We start from the raw sequence: 10,770 nt of genomic DNA on the forward strand, positions 1-10,770 counted from the left end.
TAAAATTTTTTAAATGAAAAGTCATAAGATCTGGTTACATCAGTCTATATGTTTGTGTATGTGTACATGTGTGTATCTATGTTATTATGTTATGTATATGTGATATTTTTCTACCTCCAATGTTATTACCAAACTAAAATACCCAAATTGGCCAGGGATAAATGAGCACTCAAACAAATAAGAATGTATAAAATTTTCAGAAAAGTAGAAACTGACCCAATTTTTTTTTAAGTTCACATAATCTGGGATATTCCTTAGTAAATAAAAACTAGTTTAAAAAATATTGGTAAAATAAAAATAGAAACATTTTCAGAGTTGTCAGCATACACTTATTTTACCTGGCTTTGCTGATTAGACAAGTTTGTGTTGTTACTGTTAGATGTTTAAGGCCATAAAACCATAAATTCAACCTAAGAGTAGAATATGTAGTAAAAGTAAATTGCTTAATTGTCTGGTGTATGTCTGTTGCAAAAGTAAATAAGAAAAGATGTCTAGAAGGATTGTGAAAATCTTATCTTGTATGGTCTAAGCTGACTGAGATTGGATAGATTTATTTATAAGGTTTTATTAAAACTTAGTTTTAGTAATACATTGATTCAAAAGTAGAATTTGATCTTCTCTGTTAAAATGGTAAAGTTTTCTTGGAATGTTGGTCTGAGAATGTAAAGGGTATTTTTTTCCTTTTAAGTAATTGGCCTCAGAAACAGAGACTCTGTTTCATCAAGATAATTTCTTGAGTTTCATGTTGTTTTATTAGGTTTTTGGTTACTTAAGAAAAGTGAGTCTTCTCAATATTAAAGGAGCTAAGTTCTTGTTCACAACTATGTAATCTGAATTTGCCTTTAAAATCTTTTAATGGAGCTTTTATTAAATAGATAACTATGGTCATATTTGTTTCAAATGTTTAAAACGTTTTGACATTTTTGACAATCTTCCCAAAATCACATTCTAAGTTAAGTCTTTTTGACCTCAAATTAACTTAGGATTCTCCATATTGGACCCTCAGAAAGCCACAAAGAATTTTTTTTTGTATGAAAGAGAGATTAAACCAATTAGATTTATTTAATATGCTAAATTATATGTGTAGCATTCAAATAAAAAGTGATGCTAAGCCATCTTTAAGTTATATTTATGGATATATTATTGGGATAAGTGTACAAAAGTTGTATGAGATTCCTAGAAATCTAGTATGTTATCAGTCATAATTTTGGTTATTATGTTAAAATGCTGTATGCCATGCTAACCAAATTTTCTTATAAATTGCATCATTGTAATGAATTCTCATTAGATTTTTTAACCATGGACATTTTAAGTCCTTGTCATCTGTAGACAGTTATTGTTTTAATTTAATTGTTCTCTAAAAGCATTTGAAATTAGCTACAGTCCAAAATGGCTTCTTCTTCAAGGAGATTTATGGAAAATACTCTTATGAGTATTCTGGAATACAGGTTTCTGAACAACTTTAACATCATACCATTGGACTGGTAAGAATTGCCAGAACTCTAATAAAACTCACGGGTTCATGTAACTGCTAACCCAAGATCAAGCAAAACAAGATTTAATTACATGGTACTGAATGAACTGATGAGAATAATTTTTAAAATGACTTTTTGTTTGAAACATTGCTAGTTCTTTAAATGTTTTGTTTTCCAGATTTCAGAAAACTTTTTTTTAAGCTATCTCTAGCTTACACCAATTCAGTAAAGAATACTTTTGTGCAAAATGGAAACATTTACTTTTTCTCCCTAACTTATCCCTCCAGAATTTGGAAACTATTTGTGCATATTCTTATTTTTATGGCAATGTATTTATTTGCATAAGTTTAATAAGAATCTGTTGTCTTTGTAACAGGACAAACTGGAAACACAGGTTATATCACCAAGGCTTTGACTGAAACATCATGTTTTCAGATATGACCAGAAGGCTTTAGGGGACTAAGGTTGGCTTTATGGAACCAATAAAGTACCATCTTGGAAAAACTGGCTCTAGGGTTCCCAGACTTACAGGTAAGTAAAGAATGTCACTGCTTGGCAGGTCTGGAAACCTTGGGATATTTTAGGGACCTCAAGAAGAGAGAAATTTATCTAAATCTATAAATGTAACAGGTGCAGACTAATGACAAGTTTTGGGCTTGTATCCCAGCCTCAAGTGGCTTTTAAAAGTTTAATCTGACTGGAGACAGTGGCTCACGCCTGTAATCCCAGCACTTTGGGAGGCCAACCGTCAGGTGGATGACGAGGTCAGGAGTTCAAGACCAGCCTGACCAATATGGTGAAAGCCCTGTCTCTACTAAAAATACAAAAAATGAGCCAGGCATAGTGGCACGCACCTATAATCCCAGCTACTCGGGAGGCTGAGCAGAAGAATCGCTTGAACCCAGGAGGCGGAGGTTGCAGTGAGCCAAGATCGCACCACTGCACTCCAGCCTGAGAGACAGAGGGAGACTCTGTCTAAAAAAACAAAAACAAAAAGTTTAATCTGAGATTTCTTATCTGACAAACGCAACCTTTAAAAGAGCCTAAATGGTCAATCGCTACTCTTAACTGCACTTGTGTACATAACCAGTACAAGTTTAATGAGATTAAACTTATTTAGCAAACAAATCAATCTGACTTTGATTATCTTTGACAGAAATGAGAGTGAATATAGAGAGAAAAGTTATGTTTCGGGAGAAAACTGCAGTGCACCCAATATTAGATTCTAGCTGTTTTTTTTTTTTTTTTCCTGAGGTTTTATTATCTGCCTGCAATCTGCAATAGATCCGCAATTTTTCTAGTTTACTACAATATTTAGCTACAACACTCCAAATTAATATTTCATTTTTTTCCTGCTATTCTGGCTTGGAATCACTAAAATTATAAACTTTTCATTTCTTGAAGTCCTTCAAACTGAAACTGGATGACTTGACATAAGCTTCAGAAAAATTACCACAACAGCTTGTGTGTGGCCCATCTTTATGGCATTCAAACCGCAAACTAATCCAATGCTTCTTCTCACTCCAGCTGAAGATACTACAAGCCCAGCATCTAGAAATCTTATTGATCAGCTGCCCTCTGGGCTCAGAAACTGTCTTTATAGTTCGTTCCAACTATTAATCTTTTTAAATTTTATTTTTATAGAAACTAAACTTCCCACATTAAAGGCCTGATAGCTCACACTATCCAGGAAATATCCTCTGCTACCAAGTCCCAACAGATGATTCAACTGGTCCTTAATGAATAAAAGGTGATCAAACAAGAAAAGAGACTTATATTGTTTGAAGGAAAGATGAGTGTCTCTTCTTTCCTTAAACAAGAAGTAGTACTAACAAAGATTCCTTGCTTGGCCAAACTTTAGTCAGATGTCTATCTTCCTTGCAAAATCCAACTTTTTTTTTTTTATGTGGTACAATGTGATGTTTTGTTCTTTTTTTTAATTTATTATTATTATACTTTAAGTTTTAGGGTACATGTGCACAATGTGCAGGTTAGTTACATATGTATACATGTGCCATGCTGGTGCGCTGCACCCACTAACTCGTCATCTAGCATTAGGTATATCTCCCAGTGATATCCCTCCCCCCTCCCCCCAACCCACAACAGTCCCCAGAGTGTGATGTTCCCCTTCCTGTGTCCATGTGTTCTCATTGTTCAATTCCCACCTATGAGTGAGAATATGTGGTGTTTGGTTTTTTGTTCTTGCGATAGTTTACTGAGAATGATGATTTCCAATTTCATCCACGTCCCTACAAACGACATGAACTCATCATTTTTTATGGCTGCATAGTATTCCACGGTGTATATGTGCCACATTTTCTTAATCCAGTCTATCATTGTTGGACATTTGGGTTGGTTCCAAGTCTTTGCTATTGTGAATAGTGCCGCAATAAACATACATGTGCATGTGTCTTTATAGCAGCATGATTTATAGTCCTTTGGGTACATACCCAGTAATGGGATGGCTGGGTCAAATGGTATTTCTAGTTCTAGATAGAATGTTTCCTCTTATAACTCATAGTGAATATGACTGGACAATGAAACTATTTTGTAATTTCTTTCCTGAAAGATAAAGGCGTTAGAACATAGAATCTTTCATTGATTCTACAGAATCTTAAGACTCCTTCAGAGATGGCAGTCATTCCTACCGTGCTGAACATCATGTTGTCACGGTCAGAATCAGAACTAAATTGATTAAGGGTCTGAAACAGTTTGGCACTCTTGGGCACTTATTCTGATAAGAAAGCTGATGAGACAGGGTAATGAAAAGAGCCTGCAAGAAATGACCATTCATGCATTCAGCCAACATTTAGGCCACCCTCCTGTATTCCAGGCACTGTACGTGGCACTGAGAATGCAAAGCAAAACGAGTCATGGTCTACTGGCGGGAGCCTTCTCAGCGGAGAAAAGATCAACAAGAAAAGTGCCTGCTGGAGACCTCTCCTAGGGCATAAACCAATATAGAGGTGGGGCAGCTACGTCAGCCTGAGGTGTCCTTAGGCAGAACAGAAAGTGAGAATCAGAGCAGTATCTCATTTCTGAACACCTGGATTGTAGCTTTCCCTGGACTGACTGTCAAAGGAGGTGGTTTTAAAAAGCAAGCCAAACAGGTTTCCATCCTTTAGGAAGACCCTGGAACGTGCCAGTTGATTCTGACAATTTCTCATGGACAGAAATACCTAGGAAGGGAGAACTGGTGAGTCCTTTCAAGAGGAGGAAGTCCCTCAAAAGGGGCTGTGTTTCGCAAACGGCGCCCCAAAAGGGCTGAAATACTTCGATCTGGAGGAAAAAGACTCAGGCACTGAGGGAAGGGGAGGGTGCACATCTGGAGTAATTTCAAGGCTTTTTCCGTGTTATCTGATGTGGCAACAAGTCAAGATTTGTTCGTTTTATTATTTTTTAATTCTTAAAGATTTTCTTTCCCCCCCCCCCTTTCCCCCTCCCGGCCACTCCGGTTTGTGTTTGCCACAAGACTCATAATTCCTTTAGAAAGTGGAGTCGAATTCATAAAAGTGATGGGGTGAGAGCGCGGAGAGGGAAGGCTGGGAGCCCCAGGGAGTCTTCACTACCTACACTGCCGCTCAGCTCCCGGCGCGAGTGGAGGTCGGGGTGGGGAGACGCGACTCCTGCCCGGGATGGCTGACACTCTGCGAGCCCCGGCGGCCCGCGGCCGGGCCGGGTGACTAGGCGGAGGGCGCGGAGGGTCCGCGGCGGGCGGGTGGCGCTGCAGCAGCCTGGGCACGGCTGCCGCCGCCCGCGGGCGAGAGTGTGCACGGGTGTGGAAGGCCGGAGTGCGGGCCGTGAGGGGTGTGCGCGCTTGAGCCGGAGCGGGGCTCGCCCCTCGTCGGCTCCCGCCGCCCAGCCGGTGATCGCTCTCCGGCCGTCCCCGGCACCCTCGGCCCCCCACGGCGGTTGGTCCGGGCGGGGGAAGGAGAAAGTGAGACTCGGGGTCATCACCAATCCATCGCCAGAAGGGGAGGAAATTGGAATCCAGCAGCGGCGAGCAGCAGCTGGGCGGTCACATCTGGAAATGGAAAGCCGACCTCCCCCTCCTCCTCCACCACCTCCTCCTCCTCCTCCTCCTCCTCCTCCTCTCACCCAGGATCACTTCCGAAACCACTTGGCCTTCAGCCCCTGCCTCGGCCAGAGGTTTCATTTTTAACTGAATATTTACGAAAGCTGAAAGCGTGCGAGGGGGGTGGGGTGGAAATAGCGGCTGCTTCTTTTCCAGGGATTTATTTAATGGGGATGTGTTCAAGGCAAGACCGAATTCAGAAGGATATCGACGTCGTGATCCAGAAGTCCAGAGCTGAGGACTGCCTGTTTGCAGGTGAGTTCTTGCTTTTCCAGAACCTCGGACCCAGCGCCCCCTTCCCAGTTCTCTGACTGCGACGTGTGTGGCTGGGGGTGGGGTGGAGGGTTTGCACGTCCGCATTCCGGGGTTCATTTGGCAACAGCTGCTGCAACGAACGCGGGAGCCAAAAGCGGGAGGGGGCGCCAGCCTCGCCCCTTCCCCTCCCCCCACCCCCAAGTCTGGGGCAGCTACCAGCTTTGAGGGCAGAACCCGCGTGGCCCGAGCGGGGGTCTAGGCGAAGGGGCAGTGCGTGGTATTTCCAGCCCCGCGTAGTGCCCGAAGCCTGCAAGCACGCCTCCTGGGTTCCAGCAGCGGCGGCAGAGCGGGGTTGGTTGGACCCGCCAGGTTTGCGTAATGGGCTGAGCGGCGGCGGCCGGGAATGGAGCCTGCTGCGCTGCGCTGCGCTCGTAAGCTGCGCCCGGCACCGAGGACCCCCGGGGGGCAGCGCTCGGCCCATCTCCGGCCCCTTCGGCTCCATCTAGTCCCCTCCGACTGGCAAAGAGAAGGGATTCCTCGGGTTCCCAAGGCACCCAGCGCCCCTGCGTGGGGGGTCGCCTTTCGTCCATTTTGCTCCCCCGGGAGAGAGATCGGATTTTGCTTTCGCTGCCGCGAGCCCGGCTGGGGCTGCTTCCGGCCTCCCCGACCGGGAAATTCCCGCCGTTGCCATGGCACCCGGCACTTGCTGCCGGGGGCGGCCTGCCGCTGCACCCAGTCGGGGGCGCGCCGCATCCCCTCGGACGCTGCGCGGAGAGACCTCGCCGCCCTCTAGCCCTCGCCTCCCGCCCGGCCAGGCCTCCCCTGACTCCACCAAATGGAGGGCCCAAGTCCTGATCGGGGTTAAAACAAATCCACTCCAGGGGTAGCTTTTGACAGGACTTTGTTTCAGATTTCAGATACTCAGACTCCACCTTTACTTTTACCTATGTTGGCGGCCCCAGAAGGTATTTATGGGTGTAGAGTTGCTTCATTTCCTGTTCACACTCTTGTGTTTCCTTTGTTCTTAGCGTGTTCCGTGTTCGGGTATTTTGGTTGCTTGTTTGATTACTGTGGCTTTTCTTTACCTACAACCCAAGCCTGACGTCCCTCGGTTTTAAATAGCAGGGGGAGGGGAATCAATGTTTGATTCAGGTGTTTTGAAGACCACGCCACAGGCGATGAGCAGAACTCTTCATGTTGAAACGGTTCTGCTACAGTACTAGATTGCTCTCAGGCGATTTGGGGTTGATACAGGCAAGCCGGTGCAAAACTGGAATACTGGATATGAAGTGAAATGTATAAAAGACATAAAATGTCACAAAATAGTTTGATCACAAGTGTTGATTTTCCTGGTGAGTTGGGGCTGCGTGTTTCCATGTTTTCCGAAGGTTCCCATAAACATGCAGCCTGCCAATTCTCTGTACATTTTTTTTTCAATGAGTGGTATTTCGGTTTTCACGTTTAGTTGTAAGACAGAAATTGGAGACTTATATGTAGCTGGAGTGGATGACTTCTTTCTTTTGGGGGAAGAATGAGAGATGCACATTTCGTTAGTAAATTGTGAACAACTTGAAACAAACCCAAATCCAATTTTGAATTGAAGAAGTAGAGTTAAAATGAAAGGTAGCCATTCAAATACTATGCCTTGCTGCCTTCACTTATTAAGTTAGGATTTTCTTCCTTTTAGCCCTTTAGGGATACAGTAGTTTAAAAGGGCAGTAGCCACATATGAAAGGATCAGATTTAGCTTAGAGGGAATTCCATAGACCAGCCCTGCTGTTAAGACTTGACATTCAATATTGTTTGATCACATTCCAAAATTTATCTTAGCTAATGGCAACATTTGTAAACATATAAATTGCAAAAGAAGCTTTCTTGTGTACATACATTTTTAAAAGCTTGAAATTGATGTGAACTTTTAAAAACACGTAGGATCTGTATTACATTCTACATCTCAAAACAAATTTAAGTGAATATCATTCCAGTATATACAATATGCCTAAGACCCAGAATTTGCACATTGATTTACTAGTTGAAAATATAACAGTATTCACCAAACTTCAATGTATACTTTTTGGAGAGAATGAAATTACAGTATTTCTTAATTTACTGTAATGTCATCTTTGTAATTATGAATTAACAATTCAATGAGAGGAGACTTGGTTGATTAAATTAATGCTGGTCCTACACATTATATCTAAAGGATCTTCGTATATGACTACTATCCTCTTGGATTATTTTAACAGTTAAAATATACAAAGTGGCCCATTAAAAACAGAGTTGACTTTTCACCATTGCTGTTTTTCTGGTGAGACATGTGGAAAGGAAGGACAGGTGGACTTTTCAACTAACTAGCTCTCTGATTTTTAATAAGATACCTCAGTTCTTTTGGCCTCAGTTTACTTATCTGTACAAAGGGTAAGTCATATGCCTAATCACTAAGATCTGTTAGATACTGCAGTTAAGATTCTTTATCAGCAAATTACTGAACTCTAGTGTTAACATAGCTAGAGGTGGAAAAGGGAGCAAGACCAGGTGTTGGGATGAATAATTAACTAATCGAGATAACATCAGTTTTCACCATAGGAACAAGTACCATGGTTGCTCTTAAAGTAAGAGATGTTTCCTATTTTATGTAATTTTACTAAGGGATAGTGTTTTCTTTTGTCACTGATTTAAATGTACCTGGATGTTTCTCAGCCATTTGGCTAAGATCGAACACAAGTAATACCTGGGCCTTTTATATCTAATCTAATGTAGACCAGCCTGTTAAAAAAGAAAGACAATTGGTTAAACTGCTGATGTGTTGCTTTGTCTTCTCAAAAGCTTGTTCTATAATACAATATGTAAAAAGTTGTTACAGTGTAGTAACCGTAGATAATCCCTTTATGATTTGTACCTAATGGCGAAGACCTTTTATTTTCTGAAAATAACGTGTTTGTTTTCATTACCGACATTAGAAACCAATATTTATTAATCTATTTCTCATCCTGACATTTCAGTCAGACTCTTAAAATAATCTTGCTGTGTTTTGATTTAATGTGCTTATCAACTTATAATATTGAATTAATGTTAATAGTGTCATTTTAGGTGAACTAGACTTCATTGAAGGAGGTGGGAGCCTTATGGAGAGAGAGTATATGATTATCTCTATTTGTATTTAATTACCATTTCATCTAACCATTCGGAACATATTTCAAGAATAATTTTAATTCAAGTTGTAGATAAAACTTACTATACCATTTTCATTTTGACGCTTTCCAAGAATGAGATACACGGTATTTTAAAGACAAAGATTGATCTTACATGTTACTATTAAAAAAAACACGATAATTTTGTTCTACATGTTTACTTTTAATTTTTCTGTGAATAATAAGAAATGCCAAGAGTCGATTGTGTCCATGCTGGCAAGTGGCCTAATAAATTGTCCTTTTATTTGATGGTCCTCAGAGTGGCAGTTAACATCTTGCTATTCTGCCTTGTGGACTTGAGGTGGAAAGGTTCATGGAATTATATCCTTGCTTTTGGATGTGCAAACTGAGGCTCAGAGACTTTAAGACACATAGTCACTTTCACCAATTAAATGATGAAGCTGCCATGTAAACGTATTTCATCACACTCCCGAGACCTTCTTCTCCAGTAGTGTTTTCTAGCTTTTTGAGCATGCAGACACTACCATCAAAAAATTATGTAGAGACATACTTGAGAGTTACAGTTTAAAGAAAAACAAGGTGTAATTATTTGGTTATTAGTAGCATTTACATATGCTTGAAAACTTCTGCTATATATACAGTAAGATTAATTTATTCTAACAATGATCTTGATAATCCCCCTGATTCCCAGACTCCTTGGAATAGCTCCACAGCTATCAGTGGTTCTGCCACAGGTTCAGAGCCTTCCCAGTACTGTCTTCTTATTTGAGAGGTGTGCTAAGAGCTATAAAGCAGAGGCTTCAATTGTACACAATTTGGAAGTTTAGGCAAAAGTCATTTCTTCCCTATATTTTGTCATGCTTATCTCCTGTCTCTTTCTGTTTTACAGATTAGCAATAAACTCCTTAAAACCCAAAGGTTTGGGCTTCTGTTCCTTTCACTTGCAGTCAGACATGGAGTTAGTGGTAGAAGAAACAGAAGGGGTAACCTGCATGGTGACAGCTACTGAGGGGATGGATAGGAAAGCAGGCTGAGTCCCTGGGGCCAGTGGTTACCAAAGCCAAGGAGAGAGCAAGGGGAGCCCAGTGGGCCTGGCCATGGACTGCTCTGGAATTCCGAGTGTGAACTTTCAGCCAAGAAGGTAGTGTGAAAATGTTACTGTGAGGTTTTAAAAGTACACAAATAACAATTGTTTTTTGTAAAAAGAAAAAAAAAAAGTTAGAAAAAGAGATATGCCAAAAAGAAGTAAAAAATACATGACTTCTGTCTTCTGTTAACATATTAAAATTTATTCTTTTAGATTTTTACGTGTCTATATACATGTAAAATATATATGCATCCCCAAATTGTATTATACTCTTTTGAGACCTCACATTTTTTTCACCCAAGAATATAACATTAATTTCTTTCCTTTAGAAAAGACATGAGACTAAAGAATGTTTATTGAGTTGAGAGTTTCCCAATCAAGGAGTATGACTCTGTTTAATAATAAATCTAATGTTTTATTAGAAATTATAATAAAATTAGAAATTTAATATTTGGCAGGATGTGAGTTGCCTGCATATGTACACCCTTTATTATATGACTAGACACTCTTTTGTGTGGTCATGGATATATTGGCATCTTTTGAAGTGTATCCTTTTTGTTTCAGGAGCTTCTGTCTAGATGAATAGCAAGTGTGACACTGATAATAGTAATCGAATATTCCTCCAAGTACAGGCTCCTTCCTCTTTCTCCTGGACCTTTGCACATGCTGCCTGGAAAACTCACCCACAACCTACTTTCCATCCTCTCGTTCGGCTCATCCCTGCTC

The 10,770-nt window shown here is 40.9% G+C and overlaps 1 protein-coding gene across 1 annotated transcript; it reads right to left on the bottom strand.

Annotated features, from left to right (window-relative positions):
• Positions 1-4,900: 4,900 nt before the first annotated feature.
• Positions 4,901-6,704, bottom strand: LOC103782829 (uncharacterized). Its single transcript, XM_008951110.4, is given in 2 exon segments — positions 4,901-6,232; positions 6,235-6,704. Coding segments are annotated over 2 exon segments (810 nt in total). The 5' UTR covers positions 6,559-6,704; the 3' UTR covers positions 4,901-5,746.
• Between the last annotated feature and the right edge of the window lie 4,066 nt (positions 6,705-10,770).

The sequence above is a fragment of the Pan paniscus genome, chromosome 1, assembly GCF_029289425.2.
Source record: "Pan paniscus chromosome 1, NHGRI_mPanPan1-v2.0_pri, whole genome shotgun sequence".
Classification (NCBI taxonomy): Eukaryota; Metazoa; Chordata; class Mammalia; order Primates; family Hominidae; genus Pan; species Pan paniscus.